Genomic DNA, 22,771 nt, shown 5'->3' with positions numbered 1-22,771 from the left:
ATTAAATAATAATAATAACGAAAAAAAATTTTTTTTTTTTTTTAAATGAAAATAAAAAATAATAACACTTCACTGTTTTGCGAGTGGGGTATATATATATTATGGTTATAATAATAATATGTACATTGATGGTGAGTATTCTTGAACGTATATGGCATATATATATACGCGTAGTGTATATGATATTATACGGACATCATACACTGTATAAGCGTTATACACACACACGCACGTAAGTACCACGTGAAATTTTTATATTATTTTGAATCCGAAAGCACTGCAGAGAACGCCCAACGACGCACCGCAGTACTCTTTTATAAGATATTAAAAAAAAAACATTGTCGACCAATGACCGAATTAATATTATATATCGGTTACGCGAACCTGGAAGATTTTTAAGGTTTCAAATTATTAATTGCATTTAACGTGGAATAAATCAGAAATGTCTTCCAGACACACGATGTGTAGACGCATAATATTGGCGATTACCGTTAATGCGCGTGTGTCGTATAACCACCATACGTGTTTATCCTGTAATATTATTTCGGTACGAGACATGGCCACAATAATATAATAATATAACGTCATGATAATAATTATTATAATAATAATATTATAATAATACCATTATTATTGTGTACGGTTTATTGTATTATCATTGTATGGGATGTGTACGAAAGCAATGTTTCAGCTTACCTTCATCGTCGTCGCGGCCCGCCACGTTCATTGCCGCCATCTTCGTCTCGATCTCTGACGTAGACTTCTGTCGGCGCAACAACCGTGACTTCACCTGACACCGGGTGGTGACTTTCTCCTGGCAGTCCAAGTGCACGTTCATCTTGCACACCCGACACTTGAGACCTTGTCTGGTGTGGCCTGCGAAATCACGAATCGCGTTGTTAATATAGTCTATTAACCCGTGATACCCTCAATGGCACAAAAAAAAAAAAACCAATTCAAATCATCCGAAGACATCGCGATAGAAATTCAGCACAAATTAAACGAAGCCTCAACTGAAAACAAACAAATTACGCTCGTGTGGGATCCTGGACATACGGGCATCAAATGAAATAAGTTAACCGACTAACAGGCCGAAATTGCCACCAAAAATGCGGTAATATCGCTAATATCGGGAGCTTACCCACTCGAAAAAGTATATAAAAGAGTTGACGAACTCATGTAAATTACTCAGTATGTGGAAGCAACAAACCACCGAACTAAGCACGTTTGCGATGTTAAAATGACTTTGAAACATATTATAACCGAATGTTTCAAATACGAGCGTAGATCCGATCCTTGATATTGCACTGGGACCACAAACCGAAGACAACACCAAGCTATTATACTTCTTAAAAACAACAAACCTGCAAGACTCAATAAAAAAAAAATATGCATACCATATCACTAGCTCTTATAGTTACTTAGAATAAGCATTATAAATAATTTCAACATACTGATTACTTTTAATGCGAAGTACTTTGTATATTTGTAAATTACTATAAATTAATTCCTTAATTATATAATTATTAATGACCATAGATGTCGGGTTTTTTTACTTTGAGATATCAATAATAAAAAAAAAAACCGTGTGACGACAATGGCACCACCGGGATTTCCAAATAGGATAGAGCTCATAAAAAATCAACCTAATAAGAATTTGTTTTGTATCGTTTGCACTAGAGATAAGTTTTTATTTTAGATTCAATGTTTTGTCAATTTATGGCGGAGTGGGCGATAAGGTTATGTTATAGTCACGAGAGACAAACGTCAAGCCTCAGTCATTGGTTTAATTTTGGCATGATGGCTACACGAGAAACGCGCTTGAAACACAGAGAGATGAGTACTCAATGTGTTGAAGATGGACAGAACGATATGAAAATCGATCGAAAATTTCAATTTTAAATAATTACCTGATCTGTGACCTACGTTATACCACATGTTCATTTTTCACAGATTTAGTGAACATTCAATCAGTCGGCATCACGACACATTTATCGGATAATTTCTAATGTTTAAATTTCCCTGTACACCCATGGACAGTGCCCACGTATTGTATAATATAATATGGATATTTTTAATGAAAACCTATTTTTGATACAAAGTATTCAGACAGGTCTGTTTTGACGTATGGACAATAGTATATCTTTGAACATAAAATTGATTGGATGAGAAGTGAGAACAAAATACAATTTTACCATAAATATGTTTTTTAAATCCATTTTCCTGCTATACCTATAGGTACTCGCGTTCTAAAATAACAAACTGCATAGTCGCAATGGCTTTTATCGTTATTTTTTATATTTTAAAAATCGATCTTTTATGCAAATACGTTTTCATCAAAGGTCAAAGGTGCAACATTACCATGATCCCATTTGATATTCATCTTATTTGCGTGGAACTGAATCGTAGTACGTTGGGTTAATTTTATTTTCGATTTAAACATAATCATGTGGCTCATCGCATATAACTTATTACGTCGGAAAAAATACCTATTTTATTTTTAAAAATGATCCGTATAAAAGTACATGATATCGAGGTAAAAAACATATTTTTAAGTTCAGACCAAAGTTTATAATAATTATAATAATATTATACTATTTGATTTGATTGTTATGCGTCAGGCAATTTTTACGAAATCGAAACGAATTATTGACTTATAGACGTGGCGGATGGAATTGACGAAGACTAATGTTTTGAACAAACAAATTATGATATTTTTTGTTTACGTTTTACTCGTGTTTTTTTGATATTTCATCGGAAATTAAACGGCACGAGTATTACCGAGAAGATCCCACACATGAAAATGTTTGAAACGTTTTACGTCAGCGCAAACTAAAACATTATCGGGCATATTTGCACGAACGATGGTTTCCATAAGAACACATCGCGTGTCGGACGAAAAAATATCGTACGACAAATAGTGTTTTGAACTATACGGTTTCGACAACGAGAATACTTAGTATACGTACTTATATGAGATTTAAAATATATATATATATATTTGATATTTCCATCGTGGCCGTGATTCAATTCGGTTTCTTCGCAGGGCGGTGTTATCGAGTTTGTTAGAATCACAATGGTGGGCTGCGGATGGGAAGTCTATCATATTGTATCGGTCTCGCACGATTTTTCGAGGTATAACACACCAGAAGTTTGATTAAAACTTTCGCAACACCTTGCGCACAAGATAAAAATATTACACATTTTCTATTAAAACTTTTTTATACGATAGGTATACGCACACGTTGTGTATATTATTATTATAAGAGCTTAATGTACCCACACTACCCGCCGCGTCGTATATGGGTAGACGGCGTTGTACACGATCAGACTCCTCAGACATTCTTTACGAAGTATGCGCGTTTTAAGTATTATATTGTATAATTTTCGACGTGCGCGCTTTTTAAAGTGTTATTATACCGCGCCGTTGGTATAATATACCTATACCCCGCACACAAGCGACCGTAGTAGTATAACACTCTAAAGATGTATATAACGCGCGCATGTTTATATACGTTGTAATATAAATTGTATTAATCGCCGTACGAGATTCTATGCTCGACTCATATACCTGCCGCCACGCATATTTCCAGCAGTGGCTGTGGGTTTATTAGCATTTCAGCGCCTATTAAATTGTTTACCTGTGATACGATTATTATTATTACCCGGCACGGTGCCGCGAAATCATATCGGCACCAAAACACGATAGTGCACAGGTGGTGTATATCTGCCCCGTAACTCTGGCGCCTCCCTCTCTCGGCCAATCACGTGGGTAGCCAAGGAGTAAAAAAAAAAAAAAATCGATATTTCCCTTGTTTGCTATGTGTAGTCTGATCTATATTATAATGATACGACGACGACGACGACGTATAACGCGGCGCTTATGCGGAAATACAGTTAGGAGAACACACAGCTATTGTATATTATACGTTGCCTTAGAAATTGAAATTAAATTCGGTTACGATATGCAATAACCGTAACAGTTAAGACGACGACGATTCGATGAGAAAAGTCATAATAATAATATTATTATTCTCGGAAAAGGTTCTATTGAAAAAGAGACAAACAATGTTACACGTAAATTATAAAAATAATACATTATTAATAAGATAGATTAATTTTGAAAATTAAAACTTTTTTATGACAATATATAGACAACAAATCGTCAGAAAAAAGCTTTGATAAATAAAAAATATTTTGCTAAAAAAAATAATAAACACCAAAATGAGAATTTTCGGACAGACGTTTTCACTAGTCTCTTATAAATTCTAGGAAATATGTGTTTATAAATTATAACATGTGATCAGGCATTAAAGTGCAAGATACCTCGAAGTTAAGTTTAATGTTTTTTCAATGGTCTAGTATTTAAAATAAACAACACGAATATAAATTGTCCGAGGAATATTCTGTACAGCTCGATGGATTTGTTATTTTTAACTAATTTCTATAAATAAAGAGTAATTTTCAAGGTTCTTTGATGTGTACATTTTCTAAAGAACCAAGGGAATTAATAACTGAACATCTGAATAAATAATAATGTTTTTGAAGTATTATACATTAATTTGATAAATAACAAAAATAAATTATTTTCTTTTTGTTAACTATAGATTTTTAAGTTTACTATGCAGCAAAATATGTTTGAATATTATTTAAAATACACGTAGGTATCGTAATTAATTATGGTTATAGGAATTGTACTCGTTTAAAATGTTTCTATATGGTCTTAGCCAACATATGTGTAGGTTCCTAATAATTAATGATTGTTACTAATATTATATGTTTTCCTAGTTGTTTATATTTGCTAAGTTACTTGAAACGATTAGGTGGGTTTTTTGTAGAATGCGCGAAATGGGTTTACGTTACCTGGTATAGAAAATTATTATATTTGTAATTTACTTTATAATATGATGTTATGATATTATACGCTTGAATTATTAAAACAATGTAAAAAGTCTTGTTTATTATTTAGTAGGATTTTTTTTTATGATATACTACGTAAGAGATTATAATTTATAATAGTATAATGATAATAATATAATGCAAAGGAGACGAACATTTTATGATGATTCTAATATTTATGAAATCGACCGTTCCATACTTCTACCAACCTTTCTAGTTCAACCGTAATAATCATCATTAAAATTAATAATATTAAACGTAAACAAAAGTGTTTACATAAACATTATTGCATTGTTCCGATTGGCTACACATGCGCATGGTTTTTTTCTGTATAAAACAATAGGTATAATACGAACAATTGTGTTGATCTTATAATTGTTATGATTAATTAAGTTACATAAGAATGATTATCATTTACTATGTTATCATAGTATATCAAAATATAATAATAAAGAATTGTCTGGTCTTTAAACTATTACGCCACGTGCTTTATAAAAGCACTGTATACGTTTTAAGCTCGTCGCCTAAATAAAGCTTTCTCATCAAGAAGAAGAACACCGTTAATTCGTATAAATCTTTTAAAACATCGTGAAAAGATTACAAGTAAGTATGGTCCCCTTGCCTCGACCAAATGCAGCTTATGAAAAACAAAAATAACACGAATTCTGATTTCCAACGCTACAAAATGCAATTTCCGCGGTACCAGTCCACGTAACTGTAATTTGGGTGATACTTATAATATTATATGATAATAAAAGCCGTTTTTATTTTCATCATTATCAAATTAATTATTTTATACAACTGCAGCAGCGTAGTGTTGCGTTCTATATATTAATCAACGTGTATTACATGCGATTAAAAGTGTTTGCAAGTTGTTTTTCTTTTATAATTGCTTCAAACCACCAAGTCACTATACATATCAAAACATCGGATTACTCGCACGTGGCTGCAATATAATTATAGTGATATTATATTAATGCGCAAGTCTTTATAAGTACTTCATATTATATTATATACCTTTAACAACTATCGTGTGATGTGAACAGCGACCGGTAAGTATTAGATATTTAATTTTTTACCCTAATTGTTTAATACGTTGAAAACACTCAATCGCCTACTCGGGATTATAAAAGTGGGTACACTTTCGTATAAGCTTTTTAAATTTAAATTTGTTGTACCTAAATGTAATATTAAATAAATGTTTACAGACAAACAAAGTTAAATCATGTGTATATAGTTTTAAACTTTAATCATGCATATTATATTCATGCGAATGCGCTTCAATTTAAATTTGATTCTCTTTCATCGCCACAACGCAGTAGCCCACTCGGTCAAATGTTAGATTAAAATAATAATGTACAGTCTCATTAGTCTCTGTTAATAAATATTATTTTTCTCGTTTAAAAAAAAAATTCTTTCAGTACGCAATGTTTATCCAATAACATATACTAAGTAAAAACAAAACAATAAAAAAAAAAAAAAAAAACCAGGAAAGAAACGGATTTACACGAAATATATGAGACAAAAGCCGTCGTCGAAATTCGATAAAAGGACGATCCCGCTGTAAACAGGCCGCCTTTGGTTAATATCTGGCTGCAGGCGGAATCGTTTGAGGTAGGTTGTAAACATCTTTGCGGGGAGTCGGCAATAAATAAATCGTGTGGTTACAGAGGGCGAACATACAGAACCATGTTATTGGTATAAGCGACGCGTATTTTTCCCGAACTCGATATTATATTATTATCATTATAATATACGTTCGATGTCCGTCGTCGTTAACAGCGTTTCTCTGCGCGCAACACTATACATATACACGTGGAGGGCAGTGATTTACAATATTCAAGTAAAAATAGATATTGGATTCCGAGCAAAATATAATATATATATGGCGCGAGAGTTTCGGGTTACGGAATTCCACTGACGACGACGCCGTGAACGACACCGCCACGCGTGGGGATATGATATCGTATCTGATATAATCCGTGTGCGAGCGCACACTTTCTCTCTCTCACACACACACACACACACGAGGAAAATAGAAAAACGGTATCCGTCGGCCGAACACCGTGAAATGGAAACCATGTGCGAAAAAGATCAGTGATTGGACGAAGCGATGCGAGAGCAGGACTAACGACTGGAAGGGTGGTGGTGGTGGTGGTTAATCTACCGGCGAAAACGGGTGAAAACGACCGGTCATCGTGATCGGATGTTGTTGTATAGAAGTTTTTGTATTGGCCATAAGATATATTATATACAATCATATTATATGTGTATAGATTTATGAATAATGTTTACTGATTAGGTCAACGATGTGACCAAGCTGAGACGACAAAGAGAAAATAATGTATATTTTCTTTTTATTTAATCAAAGCATCTGAAACAACAAAGCGGTACAAAATGTTGTCCAAAGTCTATAACCGATGCTCGTGATGGGAGTATAATCGTCGTGCAATAGTTTAAATAGATTAAAAGTTAGAATGAAATGAGTGTAATACTAATTATAGGTACATAATAAATGTACAAGTATGATATATATAATATACTACAGGTAATAATTATACGAAAGAGATTTTTATGATGACTATATTATGTTAAATTGGCTAAATTCCTATACAATTTTGAGTTTAAATTTTAATTAATTGCCAATTTGTCACTTTTTGGCATGGTATTGTATAAGTATAATGCTGTATTCCTCTGTATTTTACATAAAATATTATAACTATTGTAGAATTTATAAGGTTTAATTAGTAGTAACTATCCCTCATTCATGGCGATTTTCGTATTATTTATTTTGTATTTATTTTTCATTAATACTACATTTGCATATTGCTTTTTGTCAGAAATTTGCTTAATAGTTGATATTTTTTGAAGTATTTCAGTTCATTAGTGCAATTGTTTTAGTTGAAGTCTTGCTTCAGTATAATTCTGATTAGAATCCTATATACACTGCCCACCATGAGTGGTCCAAGAGAATTTTTAAAGGCAGTACACTATACTATTATACCATGATTCGGTATTGATTGTACTATACCGATAATAATCCATTTGGATATTTAGTGAGTTTGCTGCGCTGTTTGACCGTTGACTCACGATTTTTACGAATTCGATAAGAGCGTGGTAAATGTTGTACTCGTCAAGTGATCATACGAGTATACAACACACACAGTATATATTGCACGGGCGTCCAATATACAAATTTATACATACCTACCTGTTATATATAAATCACGTTTGCGGGCATATTTTCCTTGGACTATTTCCCTATAAATGTGTTGATACCGATAAACATAATAATATGTAAGTAGGTGTATTCGATCAGCAGGGTTTCTCGTGCTATTTCACGAGAGAGAGTAACGTCGTCTGCAGTGACTATATTATTATGTTTTTCAGAACAACAACAAATAGGTAACTATATATTATGCTCACGCACGCCGCTTTTACTTACTCCACTGCCGCATCCTCCACCACCTTAAGATAACATACGACACGTGGATTGTTTACCCCCTCCTCTCCTCACAGCCACCCGCCCGCCAAACGAGAAACCAAGCATACACACATCACCATTCACGTTTACGTACCTGTCGGCGGGGTGAAGGGTGGGCAGGGCGGCGAGTGTGTAAACAAAATTAGATTTTCGGGGCTTCCGGGCGCAGGTCTCGGCGGCCGCGGAGGACGATATACAAATTGGATTCGATTAGGGCTTCCAATGCCGCCGAGTCGAATACGTGAACCGAATAGAAAACGCTGCTATATAATTCGGAACGTATATATATATATTGGAGGTAAACATCGCGGCGCAATAACGTAATTTCCACCAAAACCAATATTGTATTTATATTATATTTGCAATAAAGTGTAACCAAGCAATAATAGTAATATAGTATTTATAATACAACGCGTTGTTTATATATTTGGCGTATTTAGTGACGGCACCGAGGGTGCTTGGCGCCTCTATTCTATACTATAGAATAATATAACTGGAATTTTGAGATTATTTTTATTTGAAAATTTCACCGATAGACCCTACAACTTTTGCGTAGGTTTAACGTATATATAGGTTTTCATGAAATGTTTCGACGCAAGTCGAATGGTGTTAAATACTATACGTCTACAGAAACGCATAAACACACGACTGTTGGACTGTATTATTTGCTGATATTGTATAAATATTATTATTTACTATATACGTGGTAGTACTATAATACTGGAACGTCGCTGTCGTAATTTTCTAAGACGCGATGATGAAAAAAACGACGTCACCGATGCGAGAAAACAAAATTCCTATAGAAGTCACGTTTTTTATTTTTTTTTTCGTCGAGAAATCGATGAATTCGCCACATAATGTATAAGAAGTATAATCACGTACTTTTATTTTTTACTCGAAATCGGTCTTAAAACAGTGGCGACCGAAAAGGGTGTAAAAAAATGTAATGTATATACGAGCTGGTATAATAAAACAAACGGAAACGTCAGAACGTTTCATATAGTATATTATTATTGTGCGCATACAGTATTTTGGTCCTTAACAGGGTTTCTTTTCTAGTGACATTTTCCGATGTCAAATTTGGACATTGAACTCGAAGCATTGTTTTTTTTTTTCCACTCGAATCGACCGTATTATATTGCATTACATTATACAATGTATTGTTTTCGACGTAGATTCGCGATACCGGTGCAATCGACAGCCACGACCTAATATTTCTCGATACCGTGCAGAGCGGACAGAGGTCAGTCGATATAGGTAATATACATAGTTATTGAATCTATATTAATTCGATTGCGTTTAATCATTTTACGACGCAATATTTTTCGAAGCGTGTTCACCGAATCGGCGTCGACAAATGAAAAAAAAAAAATAACCTATAATTTAAAATCGGCAATGTGTGTAGGACTACAGCTGCTGCAAGGCCGAAATAGAAATGGTTTTATTTTCGGCATTCATTATTTAAAAAAAAAATGCATACATTACTGCAGACACTATACACGTACAATTTTCAGGCCAACGGATATAAAGTGTAATGGATGTACGCACGAAATATGACATGATCGCAGTTGTACGATATGAACGTAATTTGAACATTGGCTATTTTATAATTGTATGTGATTATTTTATTATTATACGTAAAAACGTCCGGCTGCATATTTTATTTTTACCGTTCACATAGCCCTCATCATATTTTCGCCTTCGTCTTATCACTACGAAATATACCAGTGACACTGTGTATCTTATGCCGTACTTATCCCGTCATATAGCTTATGCTAATCATCTTGAAGTGATAAAACTCGTTTTGAGTGGTTGATTTTGAGATCGCCGCGAACATCCTTCCGAAAACATGCCCCTTTTAATCTCGAGTGGAATCTCACCGGGGATGATAAAATATGAATCACTCTGTATACGTCATATAATCGTTCATTATGCGCTGACAATGACTTTTACGAGGTGGTGTATAATATTTGTATAAACTCTTTTATGGGACGTATTTTTTAACCCGTCTTGTGCTCACTCAGATATTGCAGGTTATACCACCGAATTTTGCACACGACTGATATCATAAAAGTCATGTGAAACTGTTAGTATATGATATCGCATTGTAACGCTTTAATATTACATTTGGTAATATGATACCACGCACAAATATTTGGAAAGTATTATAACTGTGAAAAGATAGCTGCTGAACGAGCACAAAACACTCCGTGGTTTTGCGGAATATCATATTATTATAAAGTATTAATATAGTATTATGCACAAGGTTAAATAATGATTAATTACCGCCCCGCCCCGAACATAATATTATTATTATTGATCCTGAAAGTATTTTGATCGAATATATGTTGGCGTTATTTTATTATACCTATAAAGCACAAGAGTAAAATACGATCTTTCAATTAATGGCATGTAATTATTATTGTTGTTGCTACTCGTGATAACGGTAAACATATTATTATTGATGACGGCCGGGTACACAAAATACATAACGAATAAATTTTTCAACGGTAATCCCGGCGTAGTAGTACCACCAAATATGTAGGGTCCGTTTTTCAATTACCTCAAGCAACTGCGTTATTTTTTGTAACAGGTTACAATTTATTCGTAACACGGCGGTAACACGGCGTCCCGAATAGGCAATTCAGGTACGCCGTCCCGGTATAATAGCTGCAGTGTGTCGTGTGGGCACGGTTGTACGGTATCCGGTATCGTGCGAGTTAATGCCTAAAATATTTTTTTGTAAAGATAGAAATTAAATGTTGATCGTTTATGCCGATTTCGTATCAGTGAGGGGGAGAGTGAACCGAGTATTCCATTCACCACATAGTCTTAATGCCCTTATTTGCATTCCTATAACGACTGGCGATTAGATATTTGGATGTACGCCTCGAATTATAAGATTTAATCACGTCGAATTAGCATAAAAAAAAATAACTATATCGCACGCCCGATGATAGGTGACGAGCGCTGGAACTTCTATTTTACAATAATAATATAATATGGTTAATAATTATCGCGGCCGTAATTATGCGGAACAAAAAAAAAGGTTACATTGCATAGATAAGGTGAGACTTACCTCTAAGGACCTGTGAACAAAAATCGCACGGTGTAATTTTCTTGTACGTGTACTCCTGGAACTGGTGCGCCGTTTCCGTGTTGGCCGAGAACTGTGGGTTTCCGTCACGTCCGGTTTTCCTATATACACACATATACACATATTATTATACAATTAGATAATTATGCGCGAACAATATTATTATGATATGAGTAGTCGAGTTGGCATACAACAGCATCTGTGTAATTGCCGCGTAAATGTTATACAACGAATGATATTATGTTCGTTCAAATGCGTATTATTTTATTATATTGTACACCTATAGGTATATATATATATATATTATATGTTTATATATTATTTTTTGAAGCCGGACGCGATTTTATCGTATGATGATATTGTAGTGTCAAAGGGAATAGATTTCGCGCGATCCTCAACGTATGCATGCTTCTCATGTTATAACGGGCCGCCGCAGCCATTTCACGACTGATGCACTTCGGGGCGTCGCAGAAGTGCATATAATATATACATCACGATAATAGTATGGATAAACCGCCGTCGTCAAAGGGCAGTATAATAACAATACCGTGTAGGAGCGTGCTTATACATAATAATATAATATACGCTGTACGTCGTCCGTCCTACAAAGGACATACGATGCGATCTCGTTGACCCCTTCGGAATAACAATATTATTATAATGGCACGCGTATAGGGGGAATCGAATACGAGCGACAATGTATTATTTGACGACAGTCGACAATACCAGTGATTACTTTTTTTCGCTCGCGATCCAAATCGTCATCGTCATCATCATATCGTCATCGTCGTCATCATCATCATCATCATTACCATCATTGTATTTGTACCCAACACCACGCTAGACCATGTCCGGAATCGTGTTATTTTTTTCCGTTTAAATATTTTCAATACATTCAATTAAATAGTCCTCCACACTCAACACCCCTCTAGACCAAAGTTTACGACACGACTGATGGATGTCGCTTATCGCTTAGTGCTATAGGATCGTATACCGTAAACCGCGTCATGTATACCGACGACGTGAAGCGTCTTCAGTCTGGCCACAGACTTTCATCCGAGTTAAGGTTTCGACTCTTTCGATTTCGAGTGCACTGTGCATACATGAATGAAAAATTATATTTTTCACGTGACCACGTGGCGAATAGTAGTATGCCGGGTGATACGGTTTGCACGAAGATGGTAACGAATTGTATATTTTAACGATAGTAACAATTTCACTAGGAGAAACAATAGCCACCTGTAGCGTAGAAAGTGAAAGTATTGTTATGGATTTGCGTAACTTAAGTTCAATTTAAGATAAGTCAGTTTAGAATTCTCATACATAAATCTCGTATACGATTTACTGGACAGTAGAAAATTATTAGTTATCACTAAAATTCACCCATAGTCTATATTCATTGATTTAATATTAATTAATCAAAAGGGAATAGGGATACATTTCAATATGTTTCGTTGAAACTGTATAACCGTGGGTTAACGTAACCATATAATAAATAAATGGTATACTGTATTCAACTAAATAAAATTAATGACATTAACAATTATCATGGAAATCTACAATACTTGAATGCAATCATCAGTAATTAACATAATAATATTATTTAAAATCTCAATAAATCAGGTATTCTAATAAAAGCATTTTGTCTGATAGAGATATGTCAAACGAAATAATAATTGTCATACTTATATATTATATGTGTGTCATGTTATATTAAATCAATAATTTAAAAATATTTCAAAAAAGTACACGAACAAAAAACTATAATTATTATTATATCAATAAACAGGCATACTTTTGTCGAATTTCACCAATTTTAAAATTAAATTAGTAGGTACTCATATATTTTTTCCTAACATATATAATTTTCAAAAACGAAAATAAATTATTTTATCTTACTCAGTAGATAAATTTAATCAGCATTAATTTGTAATTGTTATTAAATTATTAAGTAACAAATAATGACAATCGTAATAATTGCGTTTTGCTTGGTGAATTCAAATTGAAAGGTTAAGTTCACAATATTATACGCCTTTTAGAACTATTATTATTAAATCAGTACAGGTCTAACTCGAGAAGTGCTATTTTTTTCTTTCGAAATACCCTTAGTAAAGAAAATAATTCACAAGGATGTTGAGAAAATAAAATGTTTTTCCTACGCATAATGGGTCCAAAAGCATTTGTATTCCAAGAAAGCTATTGGGCTTTTGAAATTTGCATTATTATATAGGTACAGAACATTTTTGGATACAATTGAGGCGCATTCAATTTAAATAATAAACACATAACTGACGAGCATTACTTATTATTTTACACTGACGATAATAAAAGTAATAATCTTGATAGTAACTACCATTATTATTATTATGATATTTTATGCGACATATTATTATATAGATGGTTAAGTCTAATAAAAACGTCTAACCCGTACAGCCACCAGAGTATAAGAAAACTCTCAATAATTATCGTTCTGAAATATTAAACGTGCCAACTTATATAAGGTGTTTGTTAAAAAATAACTAAAAAATGATAAATATGCCAGGAAAAACCTTGTCGCCAAATATTATAAATATGTCCATTAAATTTCCCGGACAAAACATATTTAATAAAAAACAGTGATAAAGTATTCGTGTCATCAAAAGGAAACTGCTGCTATACTAACGTAATTTTTTCTAATGTAAATATATTAAGCGTACATATTGTAGGTATACTGTAGCATATAGAGGCATTATTTTAACACCGAGTACTCTTTATTTTGAAATGTAATAACTTCTTTCGAAAATTTGAATTTTAGGAAATTTTAAAGTATTCGCAATACTAATATTTATATTTTTTTCATTAATATTATGAGTAATTTAATTTAATATTAATACTATCGAAAAAATACCTTTACTATAAATACCTATATTAATTTTTAAATTGTGAATTATTCTATATTTTAAACTTGAAAATATATCAAGACCGTTACGACGTCCACGTCCATAAATATTAAATTAAAAAATTGTAATGAATAATTAATAATATAAGTTGTCGTTTCAAAATCAAAACTTAAAAATGGTACAAGTGTAACAAGAACTTAGAATCTGAAAAGCACACTGTATAAAAGTTGGTTAAAATGTTGTTTCGTATATTTTTTGTATGTTGATTTCAAACTGCGCATTACGGTATTACATATCATAATCATTTTTATGGGTGTCATTTTCAGCAGTCCTCTGAACGTTATTCGACACCATTGATCTTATATAAATAGGTTAGGTTAACGGAATAACATACTTAAAACGGCATCGAGCTTAGAGTTTAAAATTGTTCAACCTTTAATCTTGTACCGAATATATCCAAAAGGCAAATTGTTTAACTACGTATTTAAAAAAAATCCGTATTTTATTATCATGTACAAAATCAACTCTTGTTTGGGAAAATGTAATATTTATAGACAATTGTTTAGTAACGAAGCGTTAATATAACCTTAAACACGTAAGGAAAAATATAAGTAATGTCATTTGGCTGTTTATATACTCTTGTTAAGTATGATAATAATTGTTAAATAAGTGTTGAATATACACATAGATATTCTCAATGTTCTGATGAAGTATCATCGTCTAACTACAACCACTACAATTTAAATCATTAAGTGGTGTCAGGTGAATTATTATATGCTCGAACAAAACGCATTAAGTAAATGAAACTATTGGAATGGTAAAATATTAACATAGCCTACGGAGCACAATAACAAATTGAACACAATTCATAAACTATTCGTTGTAAATGATATCACTAACATTTGTAGACAATGATATTTTAAATTGTCTAATAATGTATATTGGTCGTTTTCTGTAATTGAGTTCAGTGCGAAATCTGGTTTAAGGACTATTCGTTAACGTCAAATTTTAAACGACAACACGCTTGTAACTAACCAACTGAGGTTATAGCCTATTACGAATATAATAGTTAGTTGTATTTAATGTTAATTGTGCAAAAACAAAATAAAAACATAAACGTATTGCATTAAGAAAACGGATCACGATTGTTTTTCAATTTTTTGGTGGAGAATATTTTATTTTCACGATTAATAATACTATTAGGTACCTACCTACCGTGAAATATTATATAATGGTTTGCTTATTATTCAGTATTGCGTATAACGCATATATAAAATCGATACTATACATAATAGAGTTAAAATAATTGACGGTATTTTAAAACTAACTATATAGTTATAATCTAAATCGTGATGTCAGCAAACTGAATGTATTCCAAAATGTTCATGACACCGATATTGTATAAATTCAAAAAACAAAAAACTGCAAACCCACCCTCTGCGGGGGTCTGTAGCGAGTATCACGTATGACCACACGCGATGGTTAAGGATTATTTTGATTTAACGTGTAACGTTAAGTGTTATCGGTTGTTCTTATCTCAAATTGTTGCGCGCTATTACGTTTAATCGCCACTGGGTGCATTATTTAGGGTTGCCGAAATCGAAACCACCCGATTCCGTTGAAGAAACCGGATAGCGCAAATAGGAATCGTTATATAATCGTTCTGTAACCATCGAATAATTGGACAGGAGAAATCGTAATACAATGACTGAATAATGGATATGAATATTATATGGAATAACACGCGAGTGTGATGTAACATATTATTATTATTATTATTATTAATCGACACGAGAAAAGCTTTTTCCGAGAAGAGGGCTCGTATTGTGGCAGTAATAATAATAATTTATTTGAGATAAGAATGAATAAAACTTTGACGCGGATCGTTTTACACGTCAAATCACTCGGTATAATATTATAGGACGTAAATCCATTCGCGGTGGTACACATGTCGGTGTTCGTTAACCATAGAATTTATTATTTAAACACGTGCAGACGTTAGTTGCAAAAGCCGTTGTGAATTTTCTAGGCGTAGAATCTTTGGCGCACGGATAATGTCTCAGGAGAAAATATAGGGCGATTCTTTGAAGACTATCTACGTTAGTTAGTTTTTCGAGAGATTCTTTTAAAAAAAATATATTTTTTAGTAAGTACAATTATTAATCTAGAGAGACTATGTTTTCGGTAATTTTTCATATAGGTTTTATACGATAATATGTTTAAAAATGGTCAAATCATTATTAATAAATGTATGTTTTAAGGTGCGATGTACCTGCAGTTCGCCTGTACCTTTTGCCCGTGAATATCAAGTGCTGAACCAATAGTTATTATTTATTCAGTTAATTTGTAGATATACTATAGTGGATGGGTCTAGCAATATGATGTACTTCGAAGCTCTTAAAACCACGTGAACTTTGAAATATGCTTGAGAATAATAAAACGGAATTGGTCGAACACGTGGAAACGAAAAAAAACTAATGTCGTTACGCGAGTGCAAATACACGGTGTACACCTATAGGTTAAGAATTCACGTTCAAATATTGTAGTGTTACACAAATGCGATGTTACGTCACAGTTGTTATATCAGAACTTGGTATAAAACGACCATGTGTATGTCTACTCTCAATGCACGGTGGATATTTTTTTTGTCTCTAAATATTATTCTGTTATGTATTTATTACGCAGTCGATTTCGGTAAAATAGGATATAAATGCGCATCGTAACCTAAAAAATCACCTTGTACACATCAACACGAAGAGCTAGGAAAGGCGTTGGGGCGATGCACGGTGATTGTCCAGGGACTCAATGGTTGTAGTGGTGTAGGTGTGGTGGTAAACTGCTGCAGGTGACAGGGAAACGGTGCAAATGTCACCGCCCTCGCTGCAGAGTCTACCTGTCGTGTGAGGGGGTGGCCATGCGGTTATTATTCAGAATTTTCCGATAAACGTCACGCGGGACGAAAGGTACCGGGGCGGTGGGTTCATATGACGGTAACGTTCGGGGAAAATCTCCGTCACGCCGCGACGTAGGGTGAAAATAAACTGCGCCACACGACGTGTGGAAATAGGACGACGTGCGACGGCGTGTGGCGACATCAACGATAATATCATTATTATTATTATTATTTTTTATTGTGAGTCTTTGAATAGAGTTTTGTATTGTTTTATGAGTTTAATACTATAACAATGTATTTTTTAAACAGCCAAAGGTTTCGTTGGTTTCAATATAGTACGACGCGACCAGTGTTCGGATTACATAAGTACTTTTTTATCTAGATAAAAAAAGATACAATTATTTTCTAAATGGTTTTAAATTTAGGTATAATTTAGTTGGGCACTAGGAACATAATAATAATAATGATATAAAGAAAAATAATTACATTATTTATAAACCATAAACTTTGTTTAAGAATCTGTATAAATATTTAAAAATACATTTATACAATTTCGCGATTTTTATCAATAAAAAATGTATCTAGATGAATTTATTTGGATTAGTAAAAAAAATTATCTAAATGAATGTTTAGATATCTTGTAACTATTTATCTAGATAAGATAAAAGATGAACAAATAATTATCTAGATATTCATCTAGATAAATTTATCTACATAAGTCCGAACACTAGACGCGACCCGATGCGCATTTTTTCAATTGGAAATTTTTTGATGTAGGACTAAATTAATTAAATATGAGGCACCTATACAATGTACCACAAAATATTCTTCATTCAATAGAGCTGTGAATAATAGGATGCATCAAGAAAATGTTTAGATATTATGCATAAGATATTGATAAAATTTGTACCCTATCTCCTATTCAAATTTTTCAATATAATTTTTTTTTTTTATTATTAGGAAATGTTGTTAAATATTTTAATGATGAATCTTTGTCAATTTTTTGTTTAATTTTATTTTTATTTATTAAAGTATTATATTAAGTTGTTATGATGTGTTTAAAAGTTATAACTATCCATCGCATTGTGTACGAAATATATTTTTATTCAATGGCATGAGTTATCGACAGTCATAATCTAAAAATAATCTGCCTTCAGAAATAATAGTCAAATTGTTTCGGGATCAGTTTTCACCGATAACTTCCCAGAGACTAATAAACGATCACTAAATTTTCCAAAAAAAAAAAAAGAATAAACTGTTTATAAGAAAATCATATAATATAGAATGAATATTAATATGTTCATAATAATATCTAGTATATATAAATATGAAATTTATTATAATTGGTATTGCGAAACCAATAAATGTTGACCAAAACAAATAAAATACATAGCGTTGTAGTTATTTAATTCATTTTTAAGACCTTAATTTTAGGTAGGTACCTTAATATGTGTAGTGTGTACTGATTTCGGATATTGTTTACATATATGATTTAGATGTTTACAATGTAACTAATGACTTTTAACATTTGATTTTCTGAAAATAAAAGCCAACATTTGAAATTGGTTTGAAGTAAAGAAGCATATAGCTTCGAGAAAAAGCTATCGTGTAGTACTATATGAGGTGATTAATCGTGAAACAAGAAAGAGTGGATAGACGACATTGACAGATGGAAAAACTTTCAGTAGCAATTTATTTACTATTTAACGGAAAAAGAAATAGTTTTCGTTAAAAAGTCGACCAACATAAATGACTATTTATTTGCAAATACAACCAAATTGTTTGCGTATTACCTTGTTGACGGTGTAATTTTAAAATTAAAAAAGTGCCTTATGCACACCTGTTACATACGTAGGTATTACTCGAAGTTATATAGTTACGTAATAATCAAGTTAACTTTGATCACCTACATATTATACTCGATACTAAAATTCAAGAAAAATAATAATATTTTAGTAACATAATAGGTATCTTACTAGGTATAGATCTAAATAAAACGTCATATTTATCACAATTTATATTGATATTATTAATACCCAGACAGCAATTTCTTGTTTATTCCCAGACAGCATTTTGTAATGATAATATTATAATAGTATTATAATAACACTAAACTAATATTATTCGTTATTATAATGTTTTAAAAATATTATTGAATAAAAAATTGCTGTCTGGGTTAATATTATTATAACATTTTAATAACGAATAATATTAGTATAACGTTATTATAATACTATTATAATATTATCATTACAAAATGCTGTCTGGGTAAATGTAACTTTTTATTTTTTAATTTAATGCTATACAGTGATATGCATTTATAGTTCTATATAACTTACTTAATATGTAAATTACAATATATGTATATCGCTTTTTATTTTTGTTGACTTCGAATACCCACACAATTTATGAAACGTGACAAATTTCAAATGTCGTGTATTTGATATTTTAAATGTGTGTTTGTTTAATATTAAACTAGAGCCACATATTTATATAACTGAATAAATTCAACATTATTTTGACTGTTTTTAAATTGTATACGTCATTCCAGATAATTTTGCGGACGAGCAGCCCATCCCGGTTAAGTATAATTAAATGTTTAATGAAGTTGGGTTGAAACGCGCGGGCTGTGTGTGTACAGTGATAATATTATTGTATACTATACAATCGCGGCTAAACGAAAGGCGATTCAGGTTTCGACAATAATGTTCATTTGGAGTTGAATTTAGGTTAGAAATATTTCGTGAGCAAATTCACCGTGCAGGGGTTCATATTAGGATACTGCGAAAGACTTGGAGATCATTATTTCGTATTCGTAAGATTGTTTACGGTGGGTAGGACATACTCCTATATTTATGGGTTGTGTTGTGTGTGGTACTCTTTCCCATTGTGTACAAATTACAAATATATATATATATATATATATATCTACACGCGTACGCTTTATATCCGTGTCTTAACGATTCACGTATATTATAATGATGTATTTCATATTCATAAAGTCGAAGTTCGGCCGACATCGCACATAATGGGTTATCGCCGTCGCCGGAACGAAGTAAATTACTTTTGATTCTGTTCGAATTTTACCAAAACTATTCGGCGTTAATGCGTTGAATAAGAAAACCTCGTTACGGGGATCAAAAGTTGGGATTTCCAAAAAATCTCCACGAAGACATATATATATATATATATATATTATGATACATATTTATAAGTAGTTTTTGTCGAAATACATATTAAGTTATAGTGTGTGTGATTTCATAATAATATTATTTATCTTGGCTTTAATGTGTATGATATTATACACGATATAATGGTGTGGGGCTCAGTCGGTTATGATGACAATCTCTGCTCGACTTAATATCTCGAAGGTCGGTGTGAATTTGGTTAAAAAAAACTATCTACATATGGGTGATTTCGGATATAAACGAAATATTACTTAAACATACTTTTATGTATTACAAAATATTTTATATTTTGACTTACTGAAAAAATAAATTAATATTAAAAGCGTCCTTATAGTTATCACAGACTTACTGCATCGATCTTAAATAGGTAGTCTTTCGTTGAGTGACAAGTTAATCATAATTGATATCTACTATTTCAAAATCCTAGTTAGATGATAGTATAAAATAATAATCAAGTTATCTATACAGATTACAGTCATAGTTTTTGTATGGGTGATGAAAGTCCATGGTTACTATTGTCTTTTTATCTATTAAAATTTAAACGTATAATATATATTAATTAAATAAATATATTATATAATTATATCTATAATATTTTACACATTTTCTCAGTATTAAAATTTGAGTAATTCAAATTATAATTTACTACCTGCCTATATTTTATAAAATCTAATCTCATCTCAAACAACAAACATTATTATTTATGATTTTCACATTTCTTACAGCGTTTATATGAAAATTGAATAAAATAACTATACTATAAAGGCGAGTATTATGAGCAAAATGGTAAATTTTAAAGCGTCTCTTTTGATATTTATTATAATGCCCCTAACCTATACATATTATGTGCATATTATGTTGTAATTTCCCTTTTGCCGTGTCAGAATGCGTTTTCCATCCCATCAATCTGCAGCAGGCCAAAAGGGAGGCAAAAGGTATTTCCGTTGGATACTCATACGTTACATCCCACGTTCATACATATAAGTATGAATTAATATAATATATTGGTCGACCGAATTATTTATTTCTCCCGGTTTGGACTAAGTGATATTGCCACCGAATGATATATTACATCTTTATGTTAATGTCAAAGAAATTATTAATCCGTTTTTATAACCGACATTAGAATATACAAAAATATTTATTTGACATTACACTTATGTATATAATATATAATACATTGTACATTCCACTATAGAAGCAGGTATGTAATAGGTATAATATAAAATCGATATATGATATTGGAGTGAAGATACATAAAGTACCTGCGTACAAAAATATATGTTTTAGTTCCATCAATGTTTCTACTTTCCAATAAGTCATCTGGGAAACCTATTCATTTTGCGACTGCAGCAAGTGGTCACGGAGTACCATAGAATCTGATTTCACTATTAATATCCACAAAGTAAGTCATCGGGTGTAACGATATTTTGATAAAGCATTTTATAGAGAAATAAATAATAATATATACAATTTTGTCGGACTGGTTTTGCTTGATTTTAAATAGAATTTTTTAAAGTCCACATAAACACGATGTCAGATTCAGAATTTCCTAATATCAAAAAATGTATAGAGCAGATACTGTTGAGTTTTCAAAAGTACTTACTTATGTGTCTTATGTGTGAAAATTGGGATTCCAGTAAATACCTACCTCAATTGTCCAGAAATATTGATTTTTATTCTAAAACTACAGTAATAATTATTAAGTAAATCTTAATTCAGTATAAAACCAAAACCTTTATAAACAATTTGTTTTTAGTTTGTAAACGGGTTTTTCTTTATCAATGATGTTTGCGTGACATATTATTATGATCTTTAATGACTGATTTTTGAGTATTACTACATCTCTACAAATAATTAATATAATATTGAAATATTAAATACTTCGCAAAAAAAGAATAAAGAAATAAAGCGTGCAGAAAAAAAATACTAAAAAATGTACTGAACTACAGTGGCTTAAAATATATATAATATAAATTATACATATTATATTATTTGACAGCCCCAGAGAATTCCGTCCTTCGTTGAAACTGTAATGGTGACCAACCCGGCAAGTGATATTATTTTCTAATAAATATTAAATTTCAAATACGTGGACACACGTGGATATAAATTCGCTGTTGACATTTTGTCAACAACGCCATGGTTAGAGTTCGGTGTGGACATACATTATTCAGATATTTCCGATACTAAATGTCACCGCTACAACTACGTCTCTTTGGCCGGCGACACTAAAACGCAAACGAAATATAAATTTTTTATTTTACACGATCGATGGGTAAATGTTTATATATATTTATAATAATTTTGCACAACTTTTAAACGTAGCCG

At 32.0% G+C, this 22,771-nt stretch overlaps 1 protein-coding gene across 15 annotated transcripts in view; it reads right to left on the bottom strand.

The window, feature by feature from the left end:
- LOC100163038 overlaps window positions 1-22,771 on the bottom strand; it is a 312,933-nt gene that overhangs the window by 36,016 nt on the left and 254,146 nt on the right. For all 15 annotated transcript variants that reach the window (XM_029489305.1, XM_029489306.1, XM_029489308.1 and 12 more), the window contains 2 exons: window positions 11,463-11,581; window positions 697-876 (listed from right to left, as the gene is read on the bottom strand). In XM_029489305.1, the coding sequence (XP_029345165.1) occupies window positions 697-876; window positions 11,463-11,581 (299 nt within the window). The remainder of the gene's footprint in view (window positions 1-696; window positions 877-11,462; window positions 11,582-22,771) is intronic.

This window comes from Acyrthosiphon pisum, chromosome A2, assembly GCF_005508785.2.
Source record: "Acyrthosiphon pisum isolate AL4f chromosome A2, pea_aphid_22Mar2018_4r6ur, whole genome shotgun sequence".
NCBI classification, from domain to species: domain Eukaryota; kingdom Metazoa; phylum Arthropoda; class Insecta; order Hemiptera; family Aphididae; genus Acyrthosiphon; species Acyrthosiphon pisum.
This window is presented reverse-complemented; position numbering and strand designations above follow the sequence as displayed.